At 44.3% G+C, this 21723-nt stretch overlaps 1 protein-coding gene across 7 annotated transcripts in view; it reads left to right on the top strand.

Moving 5' to 3' along the window:
- The window catches only part of RTN4 (reticulon 4), a 97572-nt gene that overhangs the window by 53393 nt on the left and 22456 nt on the right, over positions 1–21723 (top strand). For 6 of the 7 annotated variants that reach the window (XM_073628581.1, XM_073628583.1, XM_073628582.1 and 3 more), the window contains one exon: positions 14214–14421. In XM_073628581.1, the coding sequence (XP_073484682.1) occupies positions 14214–14421 (208 nt within the window). Of the gene's footprint in view, positions 1–5091; positions 5273–14213; positions 14422–21723 lie in introns of those variants that run through there. The other variant, XM_073628587.1, reaches the window with a different exon arrangement.

The following is a 21723-nucleotide window of genomic DNA, read 5'->3' as shown; positions in this document are numbered from 1 at the left end:
TAACTCTGCTGCTCTGTGTGTGATATAAGCCCATTCATTTACCCAATGTGACAGTAATCCTTTCTTCTGTGCTTCCCGCGGTCAATTAGAATCGGGGACCCAGGGGAACTGGCAGGATCAACAGGGCAAAGATCTGCTTTATGCATTTGCATAAATTTAATGCGCGTTATGACACACAGGTGTACAATGGGGATGATTTTCCTGGAGGTGGTGCAGTGTTGCTAAGAACTACAAAGAAAGCATTTTGAGGTTTTTGTTCCATATAATTGTAAAATGAGGAAACAGTGGGGACAGTTGGGACAGTCTTTTAATAAAGACTTCTACCTGGTACAGTAGAGGCTGTCAAGTCATCTGTGCCCAGTCTTGCTACGAAGAGTTAATTCAGCTCTGAGCAATCCTCTTGTCTTTTTGTAGTAAGATTAAAAAAAAGACACACAGATAAGTTTGTGTTGCCACTTCCCCCACTGCTGTCACTGACATCCAATTTCTTTATCTCCTGAAGGAGCAGAGAGTGAGAGTGTTAGGATTCCAGCTTCACACCCCCCCCCCCCTTCTTCTCTAGCTCTGCCAGGATTGGCTGCTCCACACCTCAGCATGATTGGGCATGCTGAAGTCATGTGGTGCATTTCCTGAGTTTTGACTGGATGTTACTCAAAACTCGGCAAACAAACCCACCCACCGATTCTAGCGTTTTGCAGGGGCTCCTACTGCTGAAGGGGGTGACATTTTGCAAAGTAGGGATGCATGCAGGAAGCTTGCATATATACACCGTATTTCCCCAAAAATTAGCCCAGGTCTTATATTAACCACTTCAGCCCCGGAAGGATTTGCCCCCTTAACGACCAGGCTATTTTTTGCGATGCGGCACTGCGTCCCTTTAACTGACAATTGCGCAGTTGTGCGACGTTGTACCCAAACAAAATGGATGTCGTTTTTTTTTTTTTTTTTTTTCCCCCAACAAATAGAGCTGTTTGATCACCTCTGCGGTTTAATTTTTGCACTGTGAACAAAGAGTAACCATTTTGAGGAGAATTTTTTTTACTTCCTGCTATATATATATATATATATATATATATATATATATATATATATATATATATATATATATATATATATATATATATATATATATATATATATATATATATATATATATTTTATTATTATATATAAATTTATTATACTTTCTCTATCATTTTAGGCCAATATGTAATTTTACATATTTTTGGTAAAAATTGCAATAGGCGTATATTGATTGGTTTGCACAAAAGTTATTGCGTCTACAAACTGATAGATTTAGGGACTTTAATTTGTGTTTTTTTTGTTTTTACTGGTAATGGCAGTGATCTGCTATTTTAGCGGGACTGCAACATTGTGGCGGACAAATCTGACCCTAAATGACACTTTGGGGACCAGTGACATTATTGCAGTGATCAGTGCTATAAAAATGCACTGATCAAGGTATAAATGACACTGGCAGGGAAGGGGTTAAGAGTAGGGGGCGATCAAGGGGATAAATGTGTTCCCTCAGCGTGTTCTAACTGTAGGGGGGGATGGGCTGCCTTGGACATGATAGAGATCGCTGTTCCTGATCACTGGGAATAGCAGCTCTGAGATGTCCCCTGTCTGAACGGGGATCCGCCTTATTTACAAAGGCAGATCCCTGTTCTGCCTCTGTGTACATTGATCGCAGGAAGATGGTGGACATAGAGTCCGCCGGGCGCGCTTCTGCAATCTCACATGCACGGACCGACGTACGGGTACACCAATTTGCGCAGGAGAGCCGACCTACCGCAGTTTAAATGCAGCGGCTGGTCGGCAAGTGGTTAATTTTGGCAGCCAAAAACACAGTAGGGCTTATTTTTTGGGGTAGGGCTTGCCATTTTATGTGCTGTCTTCTCTCCCCCTCCCTGCCAGTTAGTGTGAACAAAGTAAAAGTGGTTGTAAAATGCTAGAATCTTCACAAAGGTGTGTGTTTCTGTAATCTTGTGTTAAATATCATCTTGTAGCGCCTGAGCTGTCTTTCCTGTTCTGAGCACTGCGGGGGGGGGGGGGGGGGGCGGGCGCAGCGGGAAATCAGCTGAGCGCTGCTCTAACGAAGGTATTTGACTCAATTAGATTACAGAAACGCACAAATTTTACTTTATATTATACTGTAATAGAATGGATTCTAGCAGTTTACAACCACTTTAAACTAGGGCTTATTTTCAGGGTAGGGCTTATATTGCAGCCCTCCCTGAACATCACAGTAGGTCTTATTTTTGGGGTAGGTCTTGCTTTTGGGCAAACACAGTGTACATGAATACTTTGCTATTCGTTTTATACTGGGTGAGTGGTGGGTTTACATCCACTTTAAACTTCAGTTGGAATACTGTTTTAGCTCCGAAAACCTCACTTCTAAAAAAAAAATTTTAAAGATGGTACAAGTCCAAAGACGAGCAAGACTTCAGAAACCACCTCACAAGTGTATTTATTGTACTACTTGAAGGATGTGCTCTGCAAACTTCTCTTTTCGTGTCTAATAGAATTCAGGATTGAGGTAGACTTAAATTTGAAGTTTAAGATGGCTCTTGTACCAAGTTCAGTTCTTCTTGTGTAACTTTTTTTTCAGTTTCCCTTTTTCAAGTAGAAAATTTCAAGGTGAAGTTGACTCTGATTTGGTGCAGTTATCTCCTGCATCAAAAACATATTCTCAGATTACTGGTAGAAGATGCATTACACCAGACCTTCTCAATCAGGGTTCAGTGGAACCAGAGGTTGCTGGTGGTTCTTTGAGCTTTGGTTGATTGACCTCCCTTTTGATTGGGGCCTTCAAATCTCTGGTGCCAACACCACCTTTAGCTGTCTATAAGGGTGGCATTCTGACTACCACCGTTGGAGTTGCACTCCTACTCACCAATATAGGCGGCATTTTTCACATTGACTCCAATGAGTTGGTTTCAGTAGAGGTTCCAAGAGAACTGAACGTTGTTAGGGGTTCCTCTGGGGGTAAACAAGGTTGTGAAAGGCTGCATTACACTAATGCCTGCATAACAAACTACAGTACTAAACAGGTAGGTTGTATTTCTTTGATCTACCTTTTTTTTTTTTTTTTTTTTTTTTTTTTTTTTTTTTAACCACTGCACCTGTGTTTTTTTGGATAATCAGCTTGGGCTTTTGAAAGATTGCCCCTCCTAGGCTATACAGGATGACCTGCCTAGATCTGGTGATGAGCTAATAATGGCTGTGGGACGCTCAGACACAGGTTAGAGATTATATTCTTGTCTGACTGCTATTGTTTCCTCCTGAGACAACCTTGCCTGCTCCAGAGGCTACACACAAAAGGTTGCCCTGAGGCAGTTATTGTTTTCTTGGGTTGTGATTGTGGAACTTTCTACTGGCCATCTACCTGAACATGCATTAAGAAAAGCTGGAATCCGTGCAGTTATTTATCCAGTGAAATGGACCGTCTTATGGTAATTGTTTTGTTTTACTCTGGTGTTGCTTAGTAGCACTACTTTTTTTTGTTTCTTTTGCTTTGTAGGCTAGCAAAGTTGTAGCACCTGTAGTTCCAGCCTTCACTTGGAGACTGATGTAGTTTTGAGAGTATGAACAGCTTCAATTTTGCATAATCTACCAACATGTCCTCCATGTCACTATTTTGTGTCTGTGGGACTGAAGACTGATGTGCAGTGAAATCCATCATTACGGACTGCCGTCTGCTTTCTGCAGTTGTAGGTTTGAGGTGATCTAGTTCTAATGGCTCACTATGTTTGCTAAAGAAGTCCTTGCATTTTGATAAAGGTTGTTATTCTCTGTGCAGTTTATTTCCTTTTTTGAATTTTGAAAAGTTTTTTTTTTTTGTTTATAAAATTTTGTAAATCATTACGTTTTCTCCTTCACTGATGGTACGGATGGCTCTGCTAGGCATTACTGATTGGCACCTCTAATGGGCACTGATTGGCAGACCTGGTGGTCCTGGGTGGGCATCCAGGGCAGACCCCCCCCCACATGGTAAAGAGCCTATGTCAGAGACTCTTTACTGAGATCAGTGTGTCAGACCGACACACCACACCAACGTTCGCCGCGCTGTAGGCGTGCGATCACGGCTTATCCTGCTGGATGTCATATGATAGGATAACTTAGAGGTTGTAAACCCTTGTGACCCTTGTGTCTTCACCTTAATGCATCCTATGTATTAAGGTGAAAAAACTTCTGACACTGAAGCCCCCCCCCCCGATTTACTCATCTGAGCCCGTTTGTTCCCTCGGCGGTGATGCGCTCTTCCTCTCTGGCCAAGGTTCTTGGCTCTTGATTAGATAGATTGATAGCAGCGCGGCCATTGGCTCCCGCTGCTGTCAATCAAATCCAATTACCCGGGGGCGGGGCCAAGTCAGTATTTGCGTCCATAGACGCAGAATGCCAGAACTCGGGAGCGTGCCTGCAAGGTAACCCCCAGGGAGAGAGCTTCTCCCAGGGGTTTACTAATGCGAGGAGGAGCCGCGAGTGCTCTTGGAGGACCTCAGACGATGATCGGGTCCACACTGTGAAAAACAAACTGCAGTGGAGGTAAGTGTGATATGTTTGTGGTTTAAAAAAAAAACCCAAAAAACGAAGGTTTATAATCACCACTTTGCGCACATCATTCTGTTATATGGCGGGTGGGAAGTGGTTAACATTCATCTGCGTGTAAAGGTGGGCTTCCTAATACTTTTGGTAATATAGTGTATCTTTTTTTTTTATTTTTGGTGAGTTTTCAAGCAAATATGTAAGTTTGAGACCCCAATCCAGACACCTAGATTTGTGATAGGCAGTCCCTTTGCATCCCTATTTATGGTGATTTTCTGTACTGGGCATTCAATTAGTGTGACATTCCTAAATAAATGGACCCCCCCTTTGTGTGGGTATCTGAACTGTGTTTAGCTGACTGTATTGCCCAATTTTTAGATTACAGGCGTCTTTCTTTTTCTGTAGAAAGATCATGCATTGGGCAAGGAAAGGAATTTTTCTTCTGGCACAACTTCTTTGTACTGTTCCCCCCTCCCCCCCCCTCCATGTGCCCTGCCTGTGTAATGATTGCAGCTCTCCCATTGACTGAATGCGGTGGCTCAGCAGCTTGGTGTAGTGTGGGGTCGGAGGGGTGTGTTCTGTCCATGGCTGAGTCGCACAGCAGGCAATTACGTGTTCTTTCTGACCTCCTGAACGCTCCAGCAGGAAGTGAAAGGAGCTCCAGTCAGTCAGCTGTGGAAGGTCTCCCTGCATGCGGCAAGCCTCAAGATGGACTCCAAAGCTGGTCAGTGCATCCTCTGAGATACCCCTATGGGCTTCACAAAGTGCCTTCAACTCTGTGCTCTGCTGCATGCTTGAATGCTGCTTACCATTGCTGCTCCTAGATGACTTTTTGTCTGTTACTTTTAGTAGATCTTGCTTTAGCATGCATGCATGTGAAAACTTCTTCTTTTACTTTCTGTTTTAAGAAAAAAACCTCTCCGGTTTGGTGACGATTAGTATTCGGATTTCTGGTACAATGTGGGGCTTGGTGTTCTGCTGTGGGAGCTTTACATGGAAGACGGAGATGCAGGCGGCTATTTTTAGTGCTAGCAGATGCCACTTTTTTCATCCTTGCTTACCAAGTGACGGCAGCTGCAGCCGTTTTAGAAATACTTTTTTTTTTCTTTCATCATAATTAAACACGGCAGTTTTCTTGTCTTTTCATTGATGCGCAATTTATCTGGTTTATTTCAGTGTAATTATAAAGAAAAAAAAAATGACGTGGAGGGTAATTGGCATGTTTCCCGTGTCTGGTCTATTGGATGGAAGTGCAGCTGGTTTTTTTTTTGTTTTTTTTTTTCTTTCTCTTTTTTTCTTTTTTGCAAAAAAAAAAAAAACCCACCCAAAAATGTATTTATGGTAGGGTCTATGCATGCTCCGCTTCATCAGACAGCAAATGGAGGCTTATTTTACGGAGCAGTGCTGTTGACTGTGCCAGATGTCCGAATACTGTGCTTGCTTTTGAAAATTTGACCCTGGAGAAAATTGTAAATGGTTACTAATGGAAGAACTATTGACTTGTGAAAGTTTAATACCTGTTCCACAGGGGTTGATTTAGGCTTGATTTACACCATTTGCTCTACAGAACGTGTTCTATAGGAAACCATGTTAAATGGGCTGTAGAGCAAAATGCACTAAAAATGCACTAAAAATGCATAGGTGTGAATCGGGCCTTACTAAAACTAAAGGGAGCAAAATGTGGTGCAGCTCTGCATAGAAATCAATCGGCTTCCAGTTATTTTGCCAATGTGTAATTGAACAAGCTAAAGTTAGAAGCTGATTGGCTACCATGCACAGCATAAGTCACTGACATAATATGGTAGGTGGAAGCTGACTTCACTGGCTGCGTGCTTGTTCCAAGTCAGTAACTTGCCAGCTGTGATGCAAAACAATCATTATCGTTTAGGGTACATTCACCCGAAGTGTGGTAAGACTGCATTGGTCAGCTATTCCAGCACAGTTCCACTGCAAGAAAAGGCAAAATGCCTGGTCTTCTGCACTGAGAAGAAAGTACAGCATGCACTACTTTTTAGTGCGATTTAGTCCCCTGCTTAGAACTGCACAGCCGCTGTTGAGTGAACCCTTTAGAAACTGAACTTTCAAAAATAAATCAGCAGCATTTCCGTGTTTTTTACCTGGTATGATCATGCCGTAAAATCTTACTTCTGTAGGTTGTATTGACTTTTTTTTTAACAATCAGTGAATATGGAGACATTTATTGGTATTTGGTGAACATGGTTTATTAAAGCGGAGTTTCACTAAAAAAATTTTTTTAGATGTCAGCAGCTGCAATTACTGCAGCTGCTGACTTTTAAAATAAGGACACTCACCTGTCCCGGGGTCCAGCGATGTCGGCACCCGAGACCGAACCGTCCCTTGGTCCTCGGGTGCTGCCGCCGCCATTCTCACTGAGGGAATCGGGAAGTGAAGCGTTGCGGCTTCACTGCCCGGTTCCCTACTGCGCATGCGCAAGTTGTGCTGCTCGTCTACACTGGTCCCCGTTGTGTTGTGGGAACTGTGTATTTCCCACAACACAACGGGGGTGGGCGGGGAGTCTGGGGCTAGCTGCGGCTAGCTATACCCGGAAGTGGGTGCAGACACCTGTATTATACAGGTATCTGCACCCCCCTCCCCCCTGAAAGGTGCCAATTGTGACACCGGAGGGGGGGGGGGGAATCCAATGAGCGGAAGTTCCACTTTAGGGTGGAACTCCGCTTTAAATTATTTCGGTGTAATACATTTCATAATTTTGGTATGCAGAGGCTGGTGCCTGGTCCTCTATGTATGACTTTGCATGGACAGGTTCTACAGTAAAGTGTCTCCATTGCCATGTGTAGGATGTTCTGAATAAAGTGTAGTCCAGGGTTTCCCAACCAGGGTTGCTGGGGGTTCCCTGAGCAATGAGCAGCTTCTACCTCTCACTGACACCATCAATCTTTTTGGCTATATGTAAAGGGGTATTTCTTCCCACTGACCATCAAACTAATGTGTCATGAGTTGTAGGTATAGTAATTTTTAGCAGGGGTTCCCCGAGATCGAACATTTATTTCAAGGGTTCTCTGAGAGCGGAAAGGTTGGGAGAGGCTGGTGTAGAGTGCATCAACCATAGGGTGCTTCAAGTGGCACTTGGCTTTAATAAGTGGACCTTTGGGCCTTGCTGCTTCCATGACTGAAGGATGTAGAGATCTGTGAATGCCTTGACTCATGGGCTTGGTTTCAGTAAAGGAAGAGATTATATTAAGGCTGATTTTCTTTTAGTGTAAATTTACTGATTTCAATAAATGTAGTGTTTTATGGTGATCGTTTAGGTTGAGATAGGAAATGACTGATCTACTGCTTTTATTTTTATAGGTTATGGAGAGGAGGTGGGACATTTTAGAAGTGTCTTCACTTAATTTGAACAACCCAAAAAGTGTTCACAAATGTACTTCTCTGTTATTGGCTAAATACACCCCTTCCAATAGTGTACTACAGTGGATTCCCCATATAAACAGAACACCAAACCTAAATAGTATGGTGGGTTGCATACCTTTTTAAAAAAAATTCTTTTTTTTTAGGAAATTTCTTTTGTACTGATAGATATGTTGTTTGTTCATGCATTGTAAAGCTGGGTACACACTATTCAGATTGTGTGTGTTGTTTTTCGTTAAAAAAAAACAAAAAAAAAAACTGTCTGCTCCGATCGGAGCCGCTGTACTAACGGTGCAAAGTTAGTTCAGAGATCTCCCCCGATGAGCTTTTGTGTTCTGACAGGGAAACGCCCCCCACCAGAACACTCTGATCTGAATGCGCTGATTGGGAGTCGGTCGGCTGCTGGTTTTATTTGAACTCTCTGTTGTCTCCTGACATTTGGCCCGTGTGTATCTGGCTTAAGGGGCCTTGTCACCCATTGGTTCTTGTATCACTTAGGGGCTCCAGTAGTGGGATCCTCCTACCATAGTTCCCAGGGCTGTCCCTAACCTTACTGGAACCTAGCTTCTTCTAATAAAATAGAAGCGTTTTCATTCCTCCTGTTGCGTTCTTTAGAATGATGAATTTTCATAGTGGCGTAACCCAACCCAGGATTGCTTGTAATACGCTAGCAATGAAGGGCTTAGAAAAATTTCAAGAGTTGGCTGCAGAAATGCTCCCAGCAAGCTGAAAAGTCTCTGAACCAGCAGTCCGTTCACAGACTGTATGCTGAGCTCACATCTGCTAGAGCAAGAAAGGGCAGGCCTCATCTTATAATGGTGAACAGGAGCAATTCCTTTTACTAAAGACTGAATTAAAGCTTGTATACAGTAATGTACTTGTGCAGCATTAGTGCTGCACAAAGATCTGGCGTTGAGACACGATAAAATGTGTGCTTCGGTGCTGGTGCCAAGCAGTATTTGTACATATCGGCACTTTACATAGCTGCTCAGCTTTACCTTTTGTGAACGTACATCACTGGTGGATGTACACTTGGAATTACCTCCGGTCTGTGGTGCAGACCTCTATGTGCTTTTTTTTGCATTGAGTTTCTGGTGTTCAGAATTGACGATGAAAATGTAAACATTGGTGCTGACCAGCCAGCACTTGCACATTTACCTTTTATGATTAATGTGCATGCATCACGGGTCCATGTACACTGGCATTTACCTCCGGGCTTATTGTTCTTGCTGAGATGAGCTGTGGTGCGGACCTCTATGTGCTGATTTCTGTAGAGTCAATGTAGACTGTTGCCTCCAAGTTAATCCACTTCTGATCACAATCGGGTGTCAAGAAGCAATTAGACTCCCTTGTTCCTTAGTCCGTAAGGGATTTTTCACCTTGTGTAGCCTTAACTTTACATTGGAAACCCTTTTTTTTTATCTTGCTTGGTAAACTACAGTTTATTTGCTTACTAGAAATTTTCCCGGGGTTTAACAGCCTTACTGCCGCAAGCTCTAATTACATGATTGCACTGGACATATAGCACCTGAACATCAGCTAGATACTATCCCTGTCTTCTATATTAAGAGAGCTGCAGACCTTTCCTGCCCTTCGTATTCCATGGATTAACGATTGGAGGAGTCAGCATGGTGTCATTTTCAGGCTGCCATGTGTTCCCTTCATGGCTTTTATACCCTGCTGTCCTGTAGACCCAATTCTAGTTCTCATTAACATAGTACTCCAGCGTCCAGTGGAGGGCTCCTGTATTAGCTCAGTGCTCAGGGTAACCAATCAGGTAATCGCTCATTAGTCTGCCTATACTAGGCTATGCAAAGCTGCTTTATTTGCTGTAATTGCTCCTTAGGCTTTAAAAAAAAAAAAAATAGCCTCTTAAGAGGTAATTGACTTGCTTTAACAATTAGCTTCTTGATGGATCTGGGTATCTGCATAGTGCTCATTACAGCATTTGTATGATGCCCTGATGCTTGGTAATAAATTATGGATCTCTTCAGAGTGCCTGAAAGATGACCTGTTTGTGACACACACTTAGCAACTAGTCAGACTCTTCCTTTCTTGTAGTAGGAAATGACAGTAGTTCTGACACCTCAGTAAGGAATTGGATACCAAGCCATTAAACATACCCAAAAATCCTTTGCTTAGCCTTGACCCAAAGGAAACCCTTAAGATTTATTTATGTATTTTTTTTTTTTATAAAATATTAGTCTTTAATAATTTTTAAATATTCTAAATACACCTTTTTGTGGTTATTTGGTACAAAATACAGGCATACCCCGCTTTATGTACCCTCACTTTATGTACACTCGCGAGTACGGACACATTGGCGTCTATGGGGAATTATTTGGCAGCTTGAAATGGCACTGCTACTGGTTTATCTGGTTTTGGGGTCGGCAAGCTTGCCTAGGTAATCAGTACTGCCTGTAAATGACTGTTGCAATGCAGTACATGGCCACTCTCCCTGGGGAACACGCAGGTCCCAGAAGACTGCCGAACCATTCACAAAGCACTACGCACGCATGCATGGTAGAAAAGAAGCTGTGAAGCTGGAATGTTTCCCTTACCCAATATGCCAGTGCCTGCACCCGAAGCTGATTGACGAATTGGCTCGGGTGCTGACATCGCAGAATCACTGGACAGGTAAGGGTCCAGATATTAAAGCTGCTTTCACACTGGGGAGGCGGGTCTGTTAGCGGCAAAGCACCGCTAGTTTTATCAGCGCTTTTCAGCCACTAGTGGGCCGCTTTTAACCCCAGCCAGCGGCTAAAGAAAGGGTTAAAACCGCCCGTGTTGTGGCGCTTCCAAACCGCTTTACAAGTGCTTCGGAGACGCTTCCCATTCATTCCAATGGACGGGCGGTGTAGGAGCGCGGTATACAACGCTCCCAGACATGCTGCTTGCAGGACTTTATTTTTACCGTCCCAGGCTTTCCACAGTGGGAAGTGGGGAGGCATGGTAGGTAGCTTTTCAGGCCTTTTTTTAAATTATTATTTATTTTTTTGGGGGGAGGAGACTAGAGCTCCTCTTTAAGTTTGATATATACAATATACACATTCTAGGTCTATAATGTGGGGGGGGGGGGGGGTCCCCGGCCAGTCTTTTATAGGGGTGCAGTTGTATGTAGTACTATTGTAGGAGAAATAAGCAGCGCTTGTTATGAGGTTTGGCAGTTTGTTCATGTTTGGCACATTCTCAGGGTGTTGTTAGGTAATGGGCCTTTTCCATGTTTATCTTACTGTGAACTAAACCATATTTAGAAGCAAATGAAATGCATTGTCAGGTCCTCGCTCACTGTTCTCCAACTATTTCTACACTAGTTTTTGCTGTACTTGTGCTGTAGCTCTTCTTCTGTGTCCTCAATGTGTTACGTTGGCCATTGCATCAGCACACACTTCTATTGTACAAAGCACTAAGTAAACGTATAGATTTTCTAAAAATTAACTTTGATGAATTCCAGGTATGGATATTTTTTTCATAGTTGATCCAGCTCGGATCAGTGTAACTATGTATATAGCATACCTGGCCGATGCCTCTGGAAGCTGGAAATCATCCGCTACTCCAGTGTTCTCCACTTGCTTCTGGATCTCGTGCCGAGCGGCTGCCCTGCTGCATTGTGAATACAGGAGGTTGGCCGCTTGGCATTATTGGCATTCAGAGAATGCTCACGCTGCTTGTGGAGGCACATTGACACTGGAATGGTCACACAAACCCCATCCTCCGTGCAGCAGATATTGTAGAAAACACCTGTAGTAATTCCCTGAGGTGGTGAGCAGTCGGTGCACTGGCTTGTAATGTCCTTCTAGCACCTGAGCAAACGTGTAGATAAAAGAAATCCGTCAGCAAGGTCTTCTGCAATAAATACATTTATTAATCCAGGTGTGGTACAAAATACAGGGCCTACTTGTGTTGGTGTGTAGCCTTCATCATAGCCATGACTATGAATAAGGCTGAAACGCGTAAGCCCTGTATTTTGTATCACACCTGGATTAATTAATGTATCCATTACATTTTTTTTTTTTTTTTCTTTTTAATCTACGCAGTAGGAATGTGCTCGGGCGTATTCGGGATCCCACCAGGAAGCTGGCACTGCACACTACCAATCACAGGCAGTGAGACATTTCCCAGTCCACAGCTGCACAGATCGGGAAATGTCTCAGTGCCTGTGATTGGCGGTATCAGGCAGGTGGGATCCCGAACACGCCCGAGCCCATCTCTACTACTCAGTGCAGCAGAGCTTCCTCCCCACCAACACAGCTATCGCACAGATGGCGCAGTGGCTGGGAAGTTTTTTAAGTTGATTGGGCGAAATCTGATTGGAATTCAGAGTAATTCTTTCCTTATCAGGTCTGCTTCTCTTGTGATTAACAGCAGACGGTGGGCTCATCCATAACCAATACGCAGTCCGCTATTGACTATAGAAAAAGCAATACACTGCTCTTCATAGTGAGAGGCATGTCTTGCCCATTGGTGGTTAGGCAGGCTGTTTTCCCAGCACAGCCAGAAAACTGACCACACTGGGATGGATGAGCTTTACTGCCTAGTGGGGGCAGTTTGAAATGGGAAGGGAGGGGGGGACTGACCGGATCACCAGAGATTTTCACACAAAGGAAGCAATATAAAGAGAACAGGATACTTTTTTGTTATTAAAAAAAAAAGTACATGGTACTACAGCCACATATCAGAAATATGAAATGTTGGGGTAACAAAGGCTTTAATGTACAGGTATATTGTGATACAGCGACTGCGCTATATGGGGTTGATTTATCTCCATTTAACGCGGCATGTTTTTTATACAGACCTGCAGTATACTGCGCCACAACACACATCTAAATGTTCTGTGCATTGTGGCGTGCTGCATTCTAAAAAAAATATTGTGGTCTGCCAGGCTATTCAAAAATTGATTCCTTTTATGCTTCATTAAAAGAAAATGAACATCCCGCAGACACTAAGGTTGAATAAGTCTTAAAGGCATAGTCCACCATTGTGACCATGCTCCCCCCCCCCCCCCCCGTTACGACGTTCAGAGTGTGCACTAGAAATTGTCAGCATTGTTGGGCATGGCCGTGCGTGGCTCTGCCCGCCCATCTGCGACATTCATTCAAAGGGACCTGTGAATGGCAAGACTCCCAAGTCCCATCTGCCACCACGGCAGATCTCATTGGCGCACAAGTGAGGTGACATCACCACAAGAGTAGGCCATTGTTTACATTCTCCAGCCCCATAAGGGTAAGTCCCTACCTCGGTACAGACCTGGGGCTAGAGGAAGGGTCTGAATTACACCCACAATGCGCTGATCACAGTTGCAATGTTCTGCCGGCATTAATACCTAAAAAATGAATTGCAGGTTTTTTTTTTTTTCTTTTAGGTGTGTGCAGTATAGACACTGCAGCATTTTTGCTTTGAGACTCACAACTGGCTAAAGATTTGGTAGCAGTAAAAACCTGGTTCTAATCATTTCTGAATCTGCCCCAAATTTATAGCCCGTACACACGATCTGAAAATCGTATAAAAAAATAACGCTTTCAAGGCGATTGTACGATAATCTGATCGTTGGTACAGCTTTCAATAGCCGATCTCGACAGTTCTTCCCAAAATACAATACAAATACATTACAACATGACTTCCCTTCTGAATTTTTATTCTGTTGTATGAGAATTTTTATAACTTTCAGTTTTTGATCTGAAATTGGCATGCAAAAAAAAGGCTGATCAGTCATCCGATCTCATCGTGTGTATGGGTCATTAGGCTGGCCATGCATGTACAATTGTTCTTTACCTTAAACTGTTGTGTGAGGGCCTGCCTAATTGGATACAATTTAAAAGTTTTAGTTTTGACCTCATGTGTGTTTTGGTAAATCCTGAAGGAAAATTGTATCAGAGAATTGAATGTGTATGGCCAGCCTTAGGCCCCTTTCACACTGAGGCGGGAGGTGCGTCGGCGGTAAAGCACCGCTATTATTTACTTTAACTAAACAGTGGATTACTGCACAGACATAGACTTGTATCCTCTGATCATGCACAGCTCTGATTGGCCTAATCTCAAAACAGTGGCTGGTGGCCAATACTTCCTTCCTCCCTCAGGCCGTTTTTTTATTTTATTGGGCTGAGGTTAGGTCTGATTGCAAATACCTTGTTGAACTTTACCTGTTAGATAACATGGGTAGTATTGTCTTTTATTGCAGAATTGTGCTCTCCAGATCAGATAACGAGTGTTTTTCATGCATGCTGTTTTTTTGTTTTTTCCTGTTGCTAATTGCATCTTCCTCTTCCCTCTAGTCGTTGACCTCCTGTACTGGCGGGATATAAAGAAATCCGGACTGGTGTTCGGTGCCAGCCTCTTCCTGTTGCTCTCTCTGACGGTGTTCAGCATAGTGAGCGTTTCCGCATACATTGCCTTGGCCCTACTGTCTGTCACCATCAGCTTTAGAATATACAAGGGGGTGCTGCAAGCCATTCAGAAGTCCGAGGAAGGCCATCCATTTAAGTAAGTAGGATTTTGAAATCTCTCATGAAATGTAATAACCTGTCGTACTTATTGCGATTTATAGCTATATTGTGTTAGTCCAGTGGTCTCCAAACTGCGGCCCAGGGGCCCGATGACTGAAACCAACGATGGGGCATTATTTAATTCACTATTCCATTTGGGGGTGAAACGATCTATCGATAATAATCGATAATGAAAATCGTCAATGATTTTAATTATTTATTAGTTGGACCGCACCTTCCTCCCTGCCAGTCCGTTAGAACCCTTCTGTGTACAAGGCGGCAACACCGTATGTGACCAGGCACGTCCGCTCCTCTCCTCTCTGATGTCGGCTCCCCCTAATATTCTCAGCCCCGCCCGTTGCTGCCTTGAGGGAATAGACAGAGAAAGGCAAGAAGGAGCCATGAGCCAAGCGCCACAATGTGAACTGATAAGGTAGCGGCTAATGGCTATACAGAATACTCAGTCAGTACAGTCATTTCTATGACAAGTGCCCCGTGATCCTAATCCATTTCTTGGGGGAGAAAGGGGAAAATGGGGGGGGGGGGTTGAGTTCCCCATCACACCGTTGGTGTTCCAGGGGGTGGGTGGAATAGTGCCCCAGGATTGGTTTTCCTGGAAGGGGGGGAAATGGTGCCCCATTGTTGTTCCTGGGAGGGGGGGGGATGGTGCCCCATTGTTGTTCCTGGGAGGGGGGGGGGATGGTGCCCCATAGTTGTTCCTGGGAGAGGGGGATAGTGCCCCATTGTTCCTGGGAGGGGGGGCGGAGAATAGTGCCTTATTGTTCCTGGGAGGGGGGGGGAATAGTGCCCATTGGTGTTGCGGGGGGGGGGGGAATAGTGCCCCGTCATTGGTGTTCCCGGGAGGAATGGTGCCCCGTCATTGGTGTTCCCGGGAGGAATGGTGCCCCGTCATTGTTGTTCCCGGGAGGAATGGTGCCCCGTCATTGTTGTTCCCGGGAGGAATGGTGCCCCGTCATTGGTGTTCCCGGGAGGAATGGTGCCCCGTCATTGGTGTTCCCGGGAGAGTTTCTTGTACTATAAACTCCACCATAACAGGATACCTGTGTGTATATATAACACCTGTGTATACCTGTGTAACGCTCCGTTTTTTTTTTTCATTGTTATTTTAAATAAATAAATTGCATATTATGGTGTGTGTTGTGTTTTTTTTTTTTTTTTTTTTTTTTTTTTTTTTTTTGATTTCTTCCGATTAATCGAAAAAATAATCGGTCAACTAATCGATTGTGAAAATAATCGTTAGTTGCAGCCTTAATTCCATCCACTGACACCAGCAATGGGGCACTATTTCTCCTGCTGACACCAATGATGAGGTATTGTTTGCTCCCACACTAGGGCATATTTTCTACTCCCACTGGCCACAGTCCGGCCCACCTAAAGGATAGTAAACTGTCTCTTTTCTGTAGAATGCTGGAGACCCCTGTGTTAGTCAATCGGTAAAGAATGTGGCCATCAATCGTGAGTGCAGCAGAATAAATGATGATTGGTAGTGTAACATTTATTCAAAAGGTTTATCATAAATATGCAGCCAGTTTTGCTGTATGGGCAAAATTAAAGTGATAAGTCTTGTTTGTTTGGTATTTTTATAGGAAAAAAAAAAAATGTCATACTTGCCTGCCTTGTTGCGGTGGATTTGCAAAGAGCAGCCCGGAGCCTCCTTTCCTCGGGTCCCCCTTCTGTGATCTTGGCCCCTCCCTCCTGTTGAGTGCCCACACAGCCAACATCTTGCTATGGGGGCACCCGAGCTGAGTCACAGCTCCTTGTATCCATTCAGACACAGAGCCTCGGCCCCTCCCTCTATCCCCTGATTGGCTAGCTGACTTTGAGTGACAGCAGTGGGAGCCAATGACGCCGCTGCTGTCTGCCAAGCAGGAAGGAGACTCTTAGACGGCTGAGACATTCATAGACCTCATTGGACAGAGAGGGACCTCAGTTAAGTATGAGGGGTGCTTTGGGGGGCTGCTACACACAGAAGGCTTTTGATCTGAATGCATAGAATGCATTCAGATCAAAAACCTTGTGCTTTTACACAACCCCTTTTTAACGTCTTTTACAGCAAACCAGTCCTGATAGACATACGGGAGCTGCCACTGCCAATCCTGCTTTTTGAAGATGCTGGTTATCTGGCTGTTGGCTAACTGTACCCAACATTGTAGGCATATCTGTAAAATTAGTTTTTGTTTTTTTTGCATGCTTCTTCCAAGTAAAGGACACAAAGTATTGAAGGAAGAGGGTCAACAGGACAGACAGGGAACTAGCATGTGAAGACTAAAGTAGCAATGTCAGTCTGCAATGCCTCTCTCAAAAAGTTTCCTGTAAGGTCCCATGTACATGGGGCATTCAGCCCCGGGCATGCAGCTCTGGTGTTTAGCTGTGTAGGGCACAGGTACCCTGTCCAGCCCCGCTGCCAGCAGCTTCTCAAACCATATAGGAGGCTGGTGGCTGGACAGGGTTTTGGGCAGAGGCCGTTACCAGTACTATCATTTTAGTGCAGTATGCACCCGGGGGTGAATGCCTGGATCGCTAGAAGTCTGCATTCTGGACATTCACCCTTGGGTGCATACTGCCTTAAACGTTGGTGCCACTGGGTGTAATGTCCAGCCCCACTGCTGGCAGCCTGTCAGACTATGAGTAGCTGACAGCTGCTGGGGGATGCATTCACCCGCGGGTGCATACTGCCCTAATTGTTAGTACTGGTAATGGTTTCCGCCCAAAACCCTGTCCAGCCACCAGCCTCTTATATAGTATGACAGGCTGCTGTCGGTGAGTCGGGGCGGTCACCTCTGCCCCCTGCTTGCAGCTAAATGTCGAGTCTCGTGCATCGAGGGCCAAACTCCCAACATCTATGGGGCCTAAGGCAAGCCATGCATGGTGCGAATTCGTGGTTGCAGGAAAGATTTTCATGAATCCCCCATCAACACACTCAGATTGTCGGTCTGCTTCTGGCAGGGGAAGCTGTCCCCGGCAGGAGAAACCGGTCATTATTGCTAACTGCGATAATCGCAAGTGAATCCAGCAGGCTGGTTGTACCCAAGTTGATCGTTCAACTTGGTACATCCGGCCTGTGTACACGCGGTTTGAATCTCAGACAGTTCCTGCTGAACCGGCCACAATTCCAACAGTTTATGGCTGGCCTAAGGCTTCACACTATTGCTTTAAAGTAATGCTCATTAAACACACATTACTACACTTGGTGCATTGCAGTATCTTTTATTTAGTACAGCAGAGGCTACAGAAAATGAGAAAAATGCAGATCTTTACCTTATTCTTGGTGTTTGTGTGTGTGTGTGTGTGGTGTTTTTTTTTTTTTTTTTTTTTTTTAATGAATGGAATATCCTAATCCAATAACAGAAGATGATCCGCAACTCCATACATGCTCCTAAATCTTTTCACATTTATTGATACTCCATACAAGCCAGATAGGTACAGCAGATGTGAACGTGTTTCAGCCATGACGGCCTTCTTCGCTGGTTGTGAACAAGGCCATCATGGCTGAAATGCCTTAACATCTGCTGTACCTATCTGGCTTGTATGGAGTATCAATGAATTTGAAAAGATTCAAGAGCATGTATGGAGTTGCAGATCATCTTCTATTCGTTATCTTGGCAGCTGAGTGATTGCTTATCATACACCTGACAGCTCAGGAGGACTTTTGGATGATTTGGGATAGTAGCACCTTTCTTCTTTCTCTTTGCTATCCTAACGCAATGGGTGAAATGCTGCACATTAACGTTTCACATTAACGGATCACGACAGTCTGAAGCATGGGTATTGCAAAGTAAATGTAAATGTATTCCCTTCTGGAGCAGAACTGCTTCCCACAGCTCAGCATGCCTTGCAGTGGCCTTGGCTTTTACACACTGAGAAGGGGCACCTGCTCTATGCTGGGGAAGGGGCGGTCTGAAGGGTGGTCTGAAGTCCGCTCTCCACTGACATCATACAGATCAGTCCAGGCAGCGCGCCATCCCGACTTCGGAAGCTCTCCGCCCCTCCACAGACGGCAGCGCGCCATCCTGACTTCGGAAGCTCTCCGCCCCTCCACAGACGGCAGCGCGTCATCCTGACTTCGGAAGCTCCCCGCCCCTCCACAGCTCAGCGCTCCAATGAGGAGCAGAGAGGAGAGATGCTGACTGACGGGCAGTATCTCTCTGCTCAGGGAGGTGAGAGAACCGAGCCCTTGGCGGTATTCGGTGGCTCGGTTCTCAGTGAAGAGGCGGCAGGGGACCGATGCATCGATCTGATGCTGCATCCACCTAGGTTAGGATGAATGTGCAAAAAAAAAAAATACATCTTTTTTAAACTCTTTCAATTTGTGTGCATTCAGGCAAGCCCTTGTACTACATAGTTGAAGGTAAATCTAAAAGAAATTGAATTGGAAAATTTGTATAATGTAATGGCCAGCTTATATTAATATGGTTTTTGTCCCCCCTCTCCATACTGAAAACATGTCTACATGCTTAATTTTGTTTTCATGACATGCCTCCTTGATGTGGTGTTTTGGTTTTAATTCTATAATTGTGTAATGATCTCAGTTCAGTCTCACATTGAGCCTGTTATGTGATGCTTGGAATACAGAGCAGCTGTCATGTGCTTTTACATACAGTATGAATAAGTGCACCAGAGGAATTTTTATTCCATGATGAGGCATGTAGAGGAAGCCTTTCTTCCATAAGTGTTTATGGGTCTGTAATAATGAGTTATAGAACTACACCCAACTTTACAGTACTATTTTTGGACTTTTTTATTTTTTTTCCCCCTTGCATATTAATCGTTTTTGAATGGAAAAGGTATACCTTGGATAACTGAAAATAGAAAATAAATTGGCCCAAAGTGGTGGTAAACACAAGGAGTAGACAGTAATGTGACAGATTTGCCGCATGCATTACCGGGTATCAAAGGGATGGCAGCCCATACTAAATATTTGATTGATCCTTTCAGCAAAACATGATCAGGGAGTTTATTGTGTTGCGGACATTGGCTATAGAGTAATTGCAACTATAGAATAGAGCCACGAACAGAAAAAAAAAAAAAAGATTTTGAACTGTGCAGCTCATCTTTGTGTTTTTGAGGTCCTTTTAGCCAAATGTTCTGGTCATAGCTTTTCTAGTGGATTTGAATGAAAGCTCAATGTTAGTCATATTAAAGCTTCAGGTTTTTGTTAAAAAAGACCAACATGTCATACTTGCCTGCTCTGTGTAATGGTTTTGCACAGAGCAGCCCTGGTCCTCTTCTTCTCCGTTCCCCCACCTGGCTCCTTCCCCTTGTCCAGTGCTCCCCATAGCAAGCTGCTTGCTAATCGGGGGCACTGGTGCGTGCTTGCTCCTAAGCCACGCTCTTTGCGTCCCATAAGACACACAGCCATGGCTCAGCCCCACCCCCGACTCCCTCCTCATTGGCTCACTGGATGTGATTGACAGCGGTGGGAGAAAATGGCTCCTGCTGCTGTGTCTCAGCCAATAAGGAGAGAGACCTGGAACAGCCAAGGCTCCCATCCATACTGCTTGATTTAGAGAGGCCTCAGGTTGAGTATTTGGGGGGGCGCTGTGGGGGGAGAAGCACATAAATTTGTTACCTTCGTAACCTTTGTAAAAATTTAGCCTTTACAACAACTTTAAAGCCCACCTCAACGATTAATGTCCCTTCTAAATAGTTTGTGCCAAGCTGGCCCACACTGGTTACTGCACTAACAGTTGTGCTTCCCGGCTGGTGCACTTTATGGCCTGTATGTAGCCTCAGTTATAGACAATATACAGCTGTGTGTAGTCTGACTCCTGGAACAGCAGTAATTGATCTGAACGCTGCTCATTCTTCCACAGGAAGCTTTTTTTATTCTATGAATACAAGGCTTTCTCTGAATGGCTGAGGCGAGCAGATGGCATTAGTCTCCTCAGCCAATCAAGAGAAGCGTTGTGTTCATTCAATACAAAGCTTCCTGTGAATGGCTGAGCAGGCCACGGCGCGAATCTATTTTATTCCATCATGTTCCCATCATGCTGCCAGTGTACAGCACTTTATGCTGTCTGTAGCTGAGAGTACATAAAGTTATGCAACATGCCCAGCAATCGCACCTGTTAGTGCAGTAATAGTTTGGGCCACATTGGGACATAAATGGGGAGTTAGGTTTTAAGGCCTCTGTCATGTGGCCGGGTAGCTGCGGCTGCTTAATTCCTACGGTAATAATCGACGGATTCTTGCTGCTCGAATGACTGGGTCAGTGGCTGCTCAGTCCATTTAAAGTAGTGGCAGGCTTAAAGAGGGTGCTGGTGTTCGCATGTAGCTGCACACAGAGGCTGGCTGGGGTTAAGGACATGTGGATGCAGGCAGCGGTGTCCAGACTCAGACATCTGTCCCTAACGGCAGCTTTTTGCTCTGTGTGCGACCTATATGCGAACCGCAGCGCCTGCTGTTAGCCTGCCTCTAGTTCAAATAGGTTAAGTGGCCGCTGCTGATCACATAACACCGTCATTCCAGCAACAAGAATCTGTTGATTCATGCCACAGCTACCAGGCTATGTGAAAGACCTAAAGTGTAACTTTACCCTTAACCATCTGCTAAAAAATAATGTTCTTTAGCAAGAAACCTACATTCCACATTAATAATTGTCAATATTAATGTGAGCTGTAAATTGCCTCCAGCATTGCTCCTGTTTCTTCTTGCTGGAGGCTGCCATTTTGCTGAAGCCAGGAGCCCTGAACAGCAGTAAATCTTCAGGCTGTCAACAGGTCAGCTTCTGGTGCCTTTGATTTTTTGGCACTGTGCCAGGAATAGAGCTCTGCACATGCTCAGTTGAAAAGGGAGAGACGTTGTATTACTGAATTTTAAACAGATTATTATTATTATTATTATTATTATTATTATTATTATTATTATAATACAGGATTTATATAGCGCCAACAGTTTACGTAGCGCTTTACAACTTGAGGGTAGACAGTACAAATACAATACACTTTAATACAGTAGGAATCAGAGGGCCCTGCTCCTTAGAGCTTACAATCTAAGAGTATAGGCACTTATCTTTAATATTTTACATAGCTATATCTGCAAAAGGGGCCAGCCTGAATGGACCTATCGGGACTTAATTTTCTGACTAAAGTTCCACTTTAATCTAATCTATGGGCACTGGGCAGGCAGATATGCGTCTGTTTATATCCAACCACGTAGGAGTCCATCTAGGTCCAGATAAATACCAAATGCAAGTCTGTTCACATCCACCTACCTATAGACAAGAGTTTGTCCAGCTTGGGAAGTGAAAAATGGAATGGGCACAGATGACCTAAAAAGT

Source organism: Aquarana catesbeiana, linkage group LG04 (genome assembly GCF_042186555.1).
Source record: "Aquarana catesbeiana isolate 2022-GZ linkage group LG04, ASM4218655v1, whole genome shotgun sequence".
Classification (NCBI taxonomy): domain Eukaryota; kingdom Metazoa; phylum Chordata; class Amphibia; order Anura; family Ranidae; genus Aquarana; species Aquarana catesbeiana.
Note: the sequence above shows the minus strand (reverse complement) of the source record. Positions and strands in the feature narration are given on the sequence as shown.